The 13,183-nt window shown below is 37.2% G+C and overlaps 1 protein-coding gene across 1 annotated transcript in view; it reads left to right on the top strand.

Annotated features, from left to right (window-relative positions):
• Positions 1–2,952: 2,952 nt before the first annotated feature.
• Positions 2,953–13,183, top strand: part of LOC121319545 (FYVE, RhoGEF and PH domain-containing protein 4-like) — a 132,015-nt gene continuing 121,784 nt past the window's right edge. Inside the window, exon 1 of the mRNA XM_041257099.1 lies at positions 2,953–3,476. Within this exon, the coding sequence (XP_041113033.1) occupies positions 3,374–3,476 (103 nt within the window). The 5' untranslated portion in view covers positions 2,953–3,373. The remainder of the gene's footprint in view (positions 3,477–13,183) is intronic.

The following is a 13,183-nucleotide window of genomic DNA, read 5'->3' as shown; positions in this document are numbered from 1 at the left end:
GGCTGCCGTTTGTGTGATATTTTTGAAACTTTTCTTCCTGTTGTTTGTTAAGCAGTAACTATCTGGTTATTTGCACAAGAAAAATTCCTGTTGGGTGGAAATGGAGTCACCACCACTGTAGAGAAAAAGGACAAAGAAAGAAAAGAAAAAAAATAGATGACAATATACTGTACTGGGTTTTACATTTTTATTTCTTCTTAAATTTACAACAGAGTTATGCATACCTGTTTCCTGATTAAATAAATGGAAAATCATTTGACTGTTATTGGAATTCTTTGCTTGTCTGTGTGTCTTTGTTTCTTTCATAGAAGACTGAAAAAATGTATAGCTGCAGGGCAAAGCATTAGAAACACCTGCCAGGATTCCTCACTGCACTAATTTAATGTGAGGTCCCTTTAAATGTATGCATTAAAGCAAAGATAAATACACAAGAAGTCATTCAGCACTGCTTCAGATTTTATTTAATTGTGTTTTTAAATTGGTTCTGGGTTCTGCTGCTATGACATTGAGTTCTGATCATTTTGCTTTGAGCTTCAATTTCAGATCCTCATTCCATTCAAATCACGTGACAAGGTGGCCTTTGAGCTCTGTTGGTCTGTGTGCAGAAATGTAAAGTAGGTAGGGCTGGCATGGTTTTAATAGGCATTGTGTCACATGACTTGTATGGAATGAGAACGGTTGTTAATTCTGGCACTTAGACAAGCTCAATTCCAAGTAAAGGCAGATTTAAAGAAAGTTTTAAATAACTCGATACTGCAGCATCAGAACTCAGAAACCTCAGCAATATCACCCATTCCAGGTTTTACTACAAGCTTGATTAGCTCAGGTGTGTCTTATTAAACTCATAGTGAAACCAGGAATGGATCAAACTGCTATGGAATGATTGTCTTATTTATAACCGAAAATATCAACTCAAATGTAAAACATCCTGATTGTAGAGATGGCCTGCCCACAACAGCAATGTTGCTGCTTGAAAGTCTCCAACAACACATTCTGAAAACCAGATTTTCCATTGAAGTCACCCATTCAAGTACTGACCAGGCCTGACCTTTCTTAGCATCCAAGAGCTATCCTGCTGATGCTCCAAGCTCACCTAGGTGTAGTTTCCTTTATTAACAAGCTTTCTGTAGACTAAGAACACACCACCTGCTCTGCAATATAGATAACCAGTGAGACTTCTCAACAATGCCAGGAGTTTCTATAATACAATCACACTTCAGTGCAGGTAAGAATCATTGTACACAAAACACCAAAGACCAACCAAAGTCTCTTATTAATGATATTCTCAGAACTTCAACATGAAATAAACAAAACGTTTATTGAAAGTAATTTTTTTTTTTAAAAAAAGCAGTTTCCTTGGAAATTAAATACTGTACTAGCAGAGAGACGCCACAAGGAGGAGCTAGAGCTTCGCAGCCACTGTGCAAACCAAAGTGCAGTTTCACATTTTATGAATGGCATATATAGCATACAAAGAACACCTGTAAATAATGTTTCCCATTTTAAAGTGGTGTATCTGTTTAAAAGCAAAAATTATTGTGTATTGAGATCAGTTCTTATTTGTCACAATAAAATAAGGTCTAACCCAGGGATCTGATTCAAAGCAAGATGGTTATTAATGTGGTATTAGCAGTCTGTCATTTATATTAATGTGGAAATAGCAGTTTGACATTTATTTTGTACAGTATACTGCATGCGTGAATATCACACATGCACCCAGAGCTAACCATACAACTGTATAGAATGCAATACTACTACAATGCAACAGAGTCATTTAGATACAGTACAGGGAGAAGAGCATCCAAATGAGCGAGGTCTGAAGCAAATAGGAATGGGCTTATGAACGAGTAAGACTGACGCCAAACAGTTCCTAAAAGGCCTGAGTCTCACTGCAAACGAGTGAGACTTGACATATATGAGTACTGCATGCATTATAAATAATGGGTAATACAAAACACTGCAGTCTTAGCACTTGCAAGGGCAGCTGCTACCTTTCACAAAACTTTGGAGATACAGTCATGAGTTGCTGAAATTATTGAGTAACTTATAAAAAAAAACTATCTTGGGCTGATGCAACCATTTACAGTGTCATATCTGATGTGATTGCATTGCAGTTGCAAAGTTGTATAGCTACAGGGATGGAAATACTGTAAGACTCCCATTGCATAGCAGTTTGATCCATTCCTGGTTATATCTAATAAGACACACCTGAGATGTTACCTATTGATATGGCTAATCAAGCTGACACTAAAACCTACAATGGGTGAAACAGCTACAGTCTTATTTCTACCCGTACTAGAACGGCACACTCAGTTGCAGTGCTCCACAATCGCATTCAGAATTTAGTGAAATGCAGTTCTGTTGTGTCTGTTTTTCCTTGTTCTTATTGAACCAGAATCATGTTGTTTACTATCCAGTTTGTTTTTATCACAAGGTATTTTTTTAGCTGTAATTGAAACATGTATTCCTGATATTGCTTACAGCAGCAAGGGGTTAAAGAGTACATATTCATTCATGTTCAAAAAACAAAGAAAAAAGGAGCCTTTTCGCCATCTTACAGACTCCATCCCTGCTATTTTTTTAGTCTTTTAAGCTAACAGCGATCTTAAATATGGGAGATCCCTTTAAACATGACAATATTACTATCAATAGTTACAGCATATTGAACTGAACTTTTGCTGAATTATTTGTCCGTATGTATTACCTTAAACTTACCTTAAAAAGGGGAAAACAGAATGTCAAAAGTTATTGAAAATGTGGGACCCGCAACAAGATGCTGGCTTGGAGATGTCCAGGTAATGTTGCGTTAATGCCCTGCTTCCCTTACCTGCGCCGCCAGGTAACATGAACAATACAATTCCAAAGAGCCAATTAGATTGCAAGGGGGAGGGTGCAACAGGATTTCGGTCAAGATATGGCGGAGACGTTGGAGTGAGGAAGGGAATAAATGTCATTTCATGAATATTTACAGAGTAAACAGAAGACTGCATTGAGGAATAGCGCGGTGTCAGGGTAGCAGCTCGGTTTGCGCAATGCAACACGAGTAGAAAGCTAAAGTCATGCAGGAAGCTCGACCGATAAAAGATGGGGTTAAAACCACAACAAAAAGCTGCTGTCCTTATTCTTACCTGTATGGGGAGAACTAGGTCATGGAATTCTGAAGAAACGAGCTCTGCAAGCAGATCATCAGGGTGCAGCCGGGGGAATTGATATCTATTTTTCCCAAACAAGAGGGAGTTTAAATTAGTCGGAGGAAAAACAACATGAGGGGAGAACGCAACTGAGGAAGGCGATAACTGCTTGCAGCACAGACGGGCGTGGATTTAACATTTAGCTGGGTTAGTTTGGAAACGAAAAGCGAGTTTTTAAAAGAATGGACTTCAGAAGGGCTGCATTCAGAAGGAAAGATAATACCTGGGCGCAACATTCCCAAGATGTGTTGTCGCAGGTGGGACATTCGAAGGAGCGTGTGTTGGGTAAGTGTCAGCACCTGGCGTAGTGGTCCTGTTAGAGCAAGCCGTTCAGTAAGCTTGCGTCTTTTGTGGTGGGACCAGGTATTAATAATAACAATACAGTTATTTTGTATAGCGCCTTACATTACAGTTATCTTAAAGCGCTTTACATGTAAAATAAAAACAATTAACACATTAAAACAACAACAAACTACAAAAAAAAAAAAAAAATAGCCAATCGATAAAAATAAGTCTTTAGACTAGATTTAAAAGCCTCAATAGCCTCACAGTCTTTCAGATGTCCCGGCAAATCGTCCCAGAGGCGAGGGGCCATAGAACAAAATGAGTTTGGCACTGCTACTAGCAGAGCGCAAATTGCGCTGTGGGCACATAGAGACAAAGCATATCCATCAAGTAAGTTGGACCCGGGCCATGTAAAGACTTGAAAGTAAACAGCAAATACTTGTAATCAATTGTGTATTTAACCGGTAACCAGTGAAGAGATGCTACGATTGATGATATGTGGTTGTGGGTTCTTGTTTTTGTTAGCACCCATGCAGCACTATTTTGTACACTTTGCGGGACATTCTAAAACGCTTAACGGGAAACACGCTTAACGACGCTTAATATACTAAAGAATGCAGCTACAAATGCCAAATTTGGCACAATATTAGCCCACAAAGAGTACCATATGTGATAAATTATGTGACTCTATATGAAGATAAAATATATAAAACACTCACTAGACACGCACTGATAGACCAAAGACAACAGCTTCACAATCAACACAATCAACAAGTTGGCTCCACCAAGGTAGCCAGACAAAAAGGATTCGCACCCATTAATGGGTAGTGTCTTATGGGGTATATTTGTATTTAGTGAAAATAATTGGTAAAACACCTTGTGTCAATAGGTAAGCATACATTTGACAGCATAAAGCCTTTATTAGGCTCAAGGGAGCTATGCTGAAAAGGTAATATTGTGTCAAGTTTGGAGTTAATAGCAATAGATTTGGATATATTAAGCCACGTTAAGCGCGTTTTTATAATGGGAAAATTACGCTTAACCTGCGTTTAATATATTTCCTCTTCATATACAGTCACATGATGTATATCATATGTGGTACTCTATGGGCTAATCTTGTGCCAAATTTGGAGTTTTTCGTACATTAAGCGACGTTAAGCACGTTTTTGTAATGGGGAAAATTACGCTTAAAGTGGGTTTTATGTGTTTCCTCATCATATACAGTCACATAATTAGTATCATATGTTGTACTCTTTGTGGACTAATATCGTGCTAAATTTGAACTTTGTAGCTGCATTTTTTGGTCCAATAAACGACGTTAAGCGTGTTTCACGTTAAACCTTTTTAGAAGGTCCCCATATTGTAGCCTTTGAATTGATTTTTTAGAAACTCCAACAAACAAATAATTCCAGTAGTCTATTCTAGATGAGATGAAGGCATGTATTAGCTTCTCTGCATCAGGCAGTGATAAGGATGCTCATGCAAGCAATGTTTCGCAAAGGTAAAACTGATACGATCTTGATGTGAGCCTCAAAAGAAAGTGTTGAGTCAAACCTCACACCTAAGTTTGTCATTTAAGGAGCTGGACTGATCTCATGTCCATCAATTAACAACCAGGAGTACCCACTAACATGACCTCTGTTTTGCTACAGTTTAATTGCACAGAATTTTTCTGCCTCCACATTTTTATATCAGTCAAACAATTAAGCACAGAAACAGCCAAAGAAACATTAAGTTGAGTCTGGAGATAGATTTAGGTATCATCAGAATAGAAATTATATTGAATTCCATAACTGCTTATTATTTGACCAAGAGGGAACATATAAATATTGACTAGAGCCGGTCCCAGGACAGAACCCTGGGGAACACCAGACATAACAGAACCAATATCAGAGTTATAACCACCTAAGGTGGCAAACTGTTTTCGATTGGACAGGCAGGAGTGAAACCACTTAAATACAGTACCAGAAAGACCAGATGTGTCCTTTAAACCAAGGGTTGCCAAACTGTGGTGCGGGGCCCAAAGTTGGGCCACCACACGGTCCCAGGTGGGCCGCAGGAGCAATTACTTTCTGTGTCATTTTTCTCTATTAAAAGTGAAAAGCAGGCACCGGCCGCAGCTATAACTGTACAAAAATAAATTGTATCAAGAGAGTCTTGGCGGACTGTCAATCAAAGCAGAATTTCACAAATCAGAGCTAACAGATTGCCTACCTGTAGGCGGGATGTAGAGCGAGTGCTCTGACCATAGGGCAGTGTTAAGTTCATGTGGTCACTCTTCTGGCAGATGTAAAAAGTATGTTTAGTATTAATAAATTTCCATTGTCGAATCCGCTGCCAAAGAATCCGTTTTGCAAATTATAAAGAACAAAAAAGGCAGCTGCAAGAGTTTAAATGCATTTGTACCGTGGGCTCAGTTTTGAGGTGCTGGAATGGGTTTTCTTTTTAGTAGAAATGTTTTCATGCTAACTTTGTACTTGATCAGGTGTGCTGGCACTAGGGGTGCTGGGGGTAGCACCCCTTGGCTTTGCATGGCTTCCATCATATGCAGGGGTTACATTTTTGTTCAATGGTTTTCAGCACCACCACTTAAATTGTTCCAGTGCCATTGTACTTGATAACATTAATTTAAAAAGTTAAATTGATGAATACGATGAATATGTTTTTGTGACTAATTAGCTATTAACATTTAAAATATTAAATACTTTGACATATGTTTCAATAGTAACTAAATCAAATTATTGATCAAACTCAAATCTTATTACATACCAGAAATTGATAACGTCTTAAAATAATGCTAGAATATGTTTTATGAATAATAATAATAATAATAATAATAATGATAATAATAATGATAATGATAATGATAATGATAATAATAATGATAATAATAATAATAATTGTAAGTTTTCTGACAGATTCAAATTTCACTGCAAATGGATTTATTTTCATAAGTTTTCTTTTGGTTAAGTAGTGCAGCTGGGCTCTGATTTTTTTTTTTTTGGTGGGGTGGTGGTTACAACCCAACTGAATGTGATTTTGCAAGTTATATTTGGTTGCACAGAGTAGTGGCGAAAAAAGTAACTTCTGCAAGGCTCTCGTTTCCGTCTGAATTGTACGCATTCGTCTTTTCTGTGCAAGACAGTTCAACGAGAGATGTAACGGTTGGATGTTTTAGTTACACACTGTTCAGAAATTAGGATTTAAGAGTTATGTTATTGTGCGTGCTGTACTGGTTTTACTCAAAAGTGATTCCTGCTCTGGTATTTATGAATAGGAATAATAACAGACATGCACTTCTTTCTTGTTAGATGACCAAGAAAAATAACTGCATTTCTAACATTGTCAATTTACAAAGATGCCAAATTTAAAGGTTTGATAAAAAAAAGTCTGTTTAGAGTGAGCAATTTATTTTATTTACTAATATTAGTGTTTCATTTTTTTATTTTCACGCAGTTCATATTCTGTGTGATTTCCATCTTTCACAATATTTATTCAGATAAAGGACAGTTTTTGCCATTTGTTTGAGATTTGTCTGTAATTACATAAAACATTAAACATTACATTATTATTTTTTTCAGTAACGGAGTAACAGCAGCCAGTTTGCAAGGTGAAGGGACCACACCAGATCTCAGTGATTCATTCATTAAACTACTTACAAATAGGCACAAAGATGGTAAACATGACTTAAGTAAAGAGGTGGGAATATGATCTAAAGTGCAGCTGGAGGAATTCATTTTGGCAACTAGCTCAGATAGACCTAAAGGAGTAATTTCCTCAAAGTCAGTTAAAACAGTCCCAGTAAAGACAGGCAGTTAAGCAGATAAGCAGTTAAAATGGCATCGGATTTAGAAGACATTATTTGAAATCTAATATTATCAGTTTTACTTTTAAAGAATTCCAAAAACTATTACACTGGTCATTGGAGGCTGGTAAAAGGACTGTACACACTGTCTCTAATATATGTTGGCTATTAGAAAAAAGCAGCCTAGAATTACCACTACCTCCTGCAATAAGCTCAGACCTAGCTGATTCCAAGGCAGCAACATAGGTCAATTGATGTTGCTTGTAAGATTGCAAATAAACAATTAGACCAGTCTTTATCCACAAGAGCTCAAGTTTATGTCCTGCTGTTTTCATTGTACGTAGCTCCTCTGTGAACCAAGGGGATAAACGGGAGAATAACACAAGATGGGTTCTTTCGGGTGCAAAAGAATACAAAGTGTCACTCAGAAAGCAATTGTAGGATTCAACCATATCCTCCAAGGAACACAGCTTGGATTCACATGTAGGGGGCTGTATTAACTGATTTTAGATTACGAAATTTCATGAGACACTTACTGTTTGACATACAGTGCCAAGAAAAAGTTTGTGAACCCCAATGATAATTATGGAAATTCCGTAGTTTTACCATGATAGCCTTTGAATCAAAATCTTTTCTTAAATATCCAATAGGGTTTATATTAACCAATGCCATGTCTTTTGAAACAATATGATGTATGAATTAGACAAACAATGAGTAATTAAGATTCAGCGTATGTGAAAAAGTAAGTGTTTTTATCAGCTCAATTAAAGGGATGGTTAGAATTAGGTGTTTAAATAATTAGGTAGCTCTTCAGGGTGAAGATAAAGATCAGAAACTTTGTGAGTTTGGTCTTCACCATACAGGTGTGTGGAAACATGTCATGCCATGATCAAAAGAAATCGCTAAGGACCTCAGAAAAACAGTGGTTGATGCTCAGTATAGAAAGGGCTACAAAAACATTTCTAAGGATTTGGGGCTCCACCAATCCATTGTCAGACAGTCTACAAATGGAGAAAGTTCAAGACCATAGTCACTCTACCCAGGAGCGGACATCCTACCAAAATCTCTCCAAGAACAAACCAGAAAATCATCAAGCAAGTCACAAAGAACCCCAGAGTAACATCCAAGGATCTGCAGGCCACTCTCACATTGGCTAATGTGTGTGTTCATGACTCAACTATCAGAAAAAGACTGAACAAGAATGATGTTCATGGAAGGATAGCCGGGAGGAAACCACTGCTCTCTAAAAAGAACATTGCTGCCAGTCTGAAGTTCACTAAAGAGCACATAGATGATCCACAAGACTTCTGGAACAGTGTTCTCTAGACAGACTAGTCAAAGGTAGAATTTTTTGGCCTCAATGAGAAACATTATGTTTGGTGAAAACCAAACACTGTGTTTGAACAGAACCCAACTGTCATAGTGGTGGGAGTATGATGGTTTGGGGCTGCTTTGCTGCCTCAGGACCTGGACGGCTTGCCATCATTGACACAACCAAGGATTCTGCATTGTATCAGAAGATTCTAGAGGAGAATGTCAGGCCAACTGTCTGTGAACCGAAACTGAACCAAAAGAACAAAAAAGTTTAGGGAAAAAAAAACCCATACACAAACCAATATCGTCACAAACCAGCCGCAACTTCAGTGAACACAAGACGATTTAAAACAAGTGCTTGAATTCAGGCAAACAGGAACAGGGGTTATATGGGGGAGGGAATACCTATGCATCGTGTTATTTAAACTCAAAACAAGGATTTTCTTGCTCGCTAGATTCACTCTTCAAAAGATCTCATCACTGTCAACTCATCAAACTCAGAAGTTCTTCAACGAAGACGCAATGATGTAATCTTCAAAGCAGTCCTGGAAAAGATGGGCTCCCTCCGGAACGACGAAAACTTTTGCCTGCAGACTTCATGGAGATACTGCGCCGCTGCACAACTAACTTCCAGAGAGGACGACCGTGTTAAGAAGACTTTGTTTTAAACACCGCACCAACAGAATAAGTATCAAACTTATATTGTGTGTTTACAAGTAACTGAACTGAAGCCATGATATTGATATTGTCACGTAATGTGCGTATATTGAACTAGATGCTGTAACTTTCACATGCGTACTTAGCCACTTGGAAGCTAGTGCATGTATACGTAATGAGTGACTGAACCGAACAATGCATGATGAACTATTAAGACTGCTTCAATAATGCAGAACTCTAATACAAGAGAGCACATCAAGGATTGATTATGAACATTTGACAATGCTTTACTTTTCCTTGAATGTTTTATTTTGTTTCTTCTTTATACATCTGTTTTTAACTATGAAACCTAACCTTTATTGTTCTTCCTTTGAGAATATGAAAAATGTAATAATAATTTAGATTGTTAGGTTTCTTTTTGTCTTATAACAAATACACATTTATGATTGATTTGAAATACTTAAACATACATAATATTAATTGTTAATCTCTTTTCATCATGAATCTAGGGATAATTATGCCAGAGTCGCTAGTTCTTATTGAGGTACTGTGTTTATTGTGGTTAATAATTACATTATGGGCTATAATGGGTATTTTTTTTAATGGTAATTGGTGATGACACAGTTCTGACCTAAATCCTAGATATACAACGTAAATATGCACGACACATGCAAGGAAGCACTCAAATGTCACCGAGCTGAAGCAGTTCTGTAAGGAGGAATGGGCCAAAATTCCTCAAAACCGATGTGAGAGACTGACCAACAGTTACAGGAAATGCTTAGTTGAAGTCATTGCTGCTCAAGGGGGTGCCACCAGTTAGTGAATCTAAAGGCTCACATACTTTTTCACACATGCATATTGAATGTTGAATCATTTGTGGATAAATAAATGTTGAAAAAGTATCATGTTTTTGTGTCATTTGTTTAATCAGGTTATCTTTATCTATTATTTGAACTTATATTAAGATCTAATAACCTTTAGGTTTGAAATATGTAGAAATCCTAAGGGGTTCACAAACTTTTTCTCGGCACTGTAGGTAGAGGAGTAGTCAAATCCAGAAGAACAGCCAAATGATCAGAAATGCCAAACTCGTGAACATGAAAGTCAGGAATTGACAAACCACCAGTGATAGATAATGAGATCTAAGATGTGACCATGATTATGTGTGGGAACATTTGCATGCTGAACAAGTCCAAAGCAATCCTATAAACTCAAAAAGTCAACAACAAATGTACAGCTCAAAGAATCCACATGAATATTAAAATCACCTAAAAGGAGAATTCTATTAAGTTGGACACAAGAATGCAAGAAGGTCAGAAAACTCAACTAAGAAATTAGTATTGGGTCTACGAGGGTGATAAATTAGAGCTATAACCAAAGTCTGGGAAGATCTCAATTTAAAAGCCAGACACTCAAATGAACTCCCATCAGGAACAGATATTAAGCTTAACTCAATATCGGAATGGTGAAAAGCGGCTAGACCCCACCCCGTTTTTCACGATTTGTTGGTGGGTTAATTATTTATCTCTGCTTTGCAATCCTGTGAATAAACAAACAAATGCATGCATACCAGCAGAAAAAAAAGGCATACACCGTTGTTGATTTTTGAAGACAGTATAATGTTCATATTTTCAAGAAGGAAGGCTGTTAGTTTGTTTGAATTTTCCCGTTCCTAAATCAATACATAGCCTAATATAACCCAGAGTAAGTGCTGCTGTAGCTGTTTCTTAATGAACATTTAAGTAATTCACATATACAACAATGTGGAATTCTGTACAACTTGACTGTGTTAACACTCTGCAAAACTTCTAATGGCCATGCAACATTGTTTTGTCTTTTCACGTGGCAGGGAATGGCTGACATGCCTGTACTGGTAATTCAATTGAGGGCACTTAACCTAAAAAATTCCAAAGTTCATTTTATAATAGGAAGCAATGGCCCCCAGAAATGTTACAAATTAAAACATCAACTGCAATGCAGGGTAGACTTAAAAGTCTTCCAATGACCTGGTTATTTTTTTATATATATATATATGTTTGTTAGTAATGCATAAAAAATGTTGCAATTGGCAGACTGGCGATAAAGATGTGATGTGTTGTTTTTTTTTAATTTTTTCTCTGTGATTCCGATTCTCCAGCTTATCTCTGGGATTTTCAAAACCATATGAACAATTCCTTTTTTGTGTATCTGAATGATCAGGATTCAGGTATTTGTGCTGTATGCTGTGTGTCGGTGCAGTGGGGGTTTTAGTATTTCGCTCAGGTCTGATTTACAGTGCTGCAAGGATGGAACTAAGGCAAGGATGCATAGCTTCACCCTTTCCAGGTTAATAGGAGCTTGATTAGCCACAGTGTATAACATGCTCATGTGTGTGTTATTAAGCTCATAGTGAAACCAGGAATGGATCGAATTGCTGTGCAATGGGAGGCTTATTTCCAGCCCTTTAGAGTTAAAAGGAGATGTGCTAGAAGTTTGTATGTAAGTGTTTGAAACACACCCCAAACCAATTGAAATACTTGTCAATGGTAGTCTTATTTCTTGAAATGCCTGCAATTTCAATCGCAGTAAAAAAAAATGATAGACTGGCCAGTATCTGATTCCGAGCCAAATATAACAAGACCTGAGTCTCAGCACCAACTCTGAATATGGCTGTAAATATGTGTATTGATTTATTGCTTGAGGAAAAAAAAGTGTTGAATTTGAGAATTGAGAATGCTTGGTCTACAGTGGGTCACATTTATATCTATACTGATAAGTATAATATATCAATGTGTTTTGGAAGAGTACCAGGTTTGAGTTATAGTTGGGTTTTCTTGTTTTTTACTTTATAAAGGGCACATTTCAGTGTTGATCTGTATTTAATTCACCTGTGCTACACTTTAGTCACATGTGTTAATTGGCCAAATTGGTTAATTAATTAACATGAATCTGTAACAGCTGCACCAATTTACTGCAGCTTCAATTTAACAGGTAAGTATACTCGATTACAACTAAATATGTTTGTTTAATTTTATTCAGTGTGTAATCGCTTCACTTAAAAGATTCACCTGACACTGCGTTCAACTCTGTACTGTGCCTAAACCAATGGCAGGCACAAAACGAAACCAGCAGGAAATGCAGATAAGGGTCTAGGCTACAATCTGTCAAACACTGACAAAAATCCAAGGTTATGCGATTTGACCTAGGTGAGGTCAAAGGTCACAGATTCACACAACTTTATCTTGTATTTAACATCAATTTTGATATGATGAATAGATGGTCCTATTTGAGAGGTTTACAACGACACCAACACCAGCTTTCTATGTCAGTTATGGAGGAAATGACCATGTAAAGGTAGGGTGGGTGTCCAAATCAGGTCAAGCTTTGATGACCTGTATCTCATGAATGGGAGGTCATTCAGGCCTAAAATTCACAGAGTAACCACTTCCACCAAAGGCAAACATGCATGGCCATGTTTATCCAAATCAAAGGAGGTCGAGGGTTTAGGGTGATTGATTTCATATGGAATGACCCTAAGCTGTAAAAATAATTATTCATGGTATTTACTTTTTTCTCCATAATGAATTCTCAACAGTAAAGCCACATACTTTTCAATAATGTGAGTGAGAAAATATGTAGTCTGTGTTTTGGCACAGGCTGTGAATGAGTAGGTGTGATTTATCAGAAACTACCTTGTTTGCTACCTTGAGGTACTTTGAGTTGTGCATGCAAGTCCTCCTTTCAAGCCCAAGATTGTTGAGGTAATGGGTCCATACTTCCAAATACGCAACAGTTAGGTCATCAAAAAGTCTTGACAAATATTACATTTTCATGTAATGGCTTAAGAAATTAAGCAGTATTTTTCAGGATGGACATTTTAAGGTAAAACGCTTTGTAAAATGTATTTAAAACTACACAGGGCATTGAGGCTGTGTGGTCCAGTGGTTAAAGA

The sequence above is a fragment of the Polyodon spathula genome, chromosome 8, assembly GCF_017654505.1.
Source record: "Polyodon spathula isolate WHYD16114869_AA chromosome 8, ASM1765450v1, whole genome shotgun sequence".
In the NCBI taxonomy this organism is placed as follows: domain Eukaryota; kingdom Metazoa; phylum Chordata; class Actinopteri; order Acipenseriformes; family Polyodontidae; genus Polyodon; species Polyodon spathula.
Note: the sequence above shows the minus strand (reverse complement) of the source record. Positions and strands in the feature narration are given on the sequence as shown.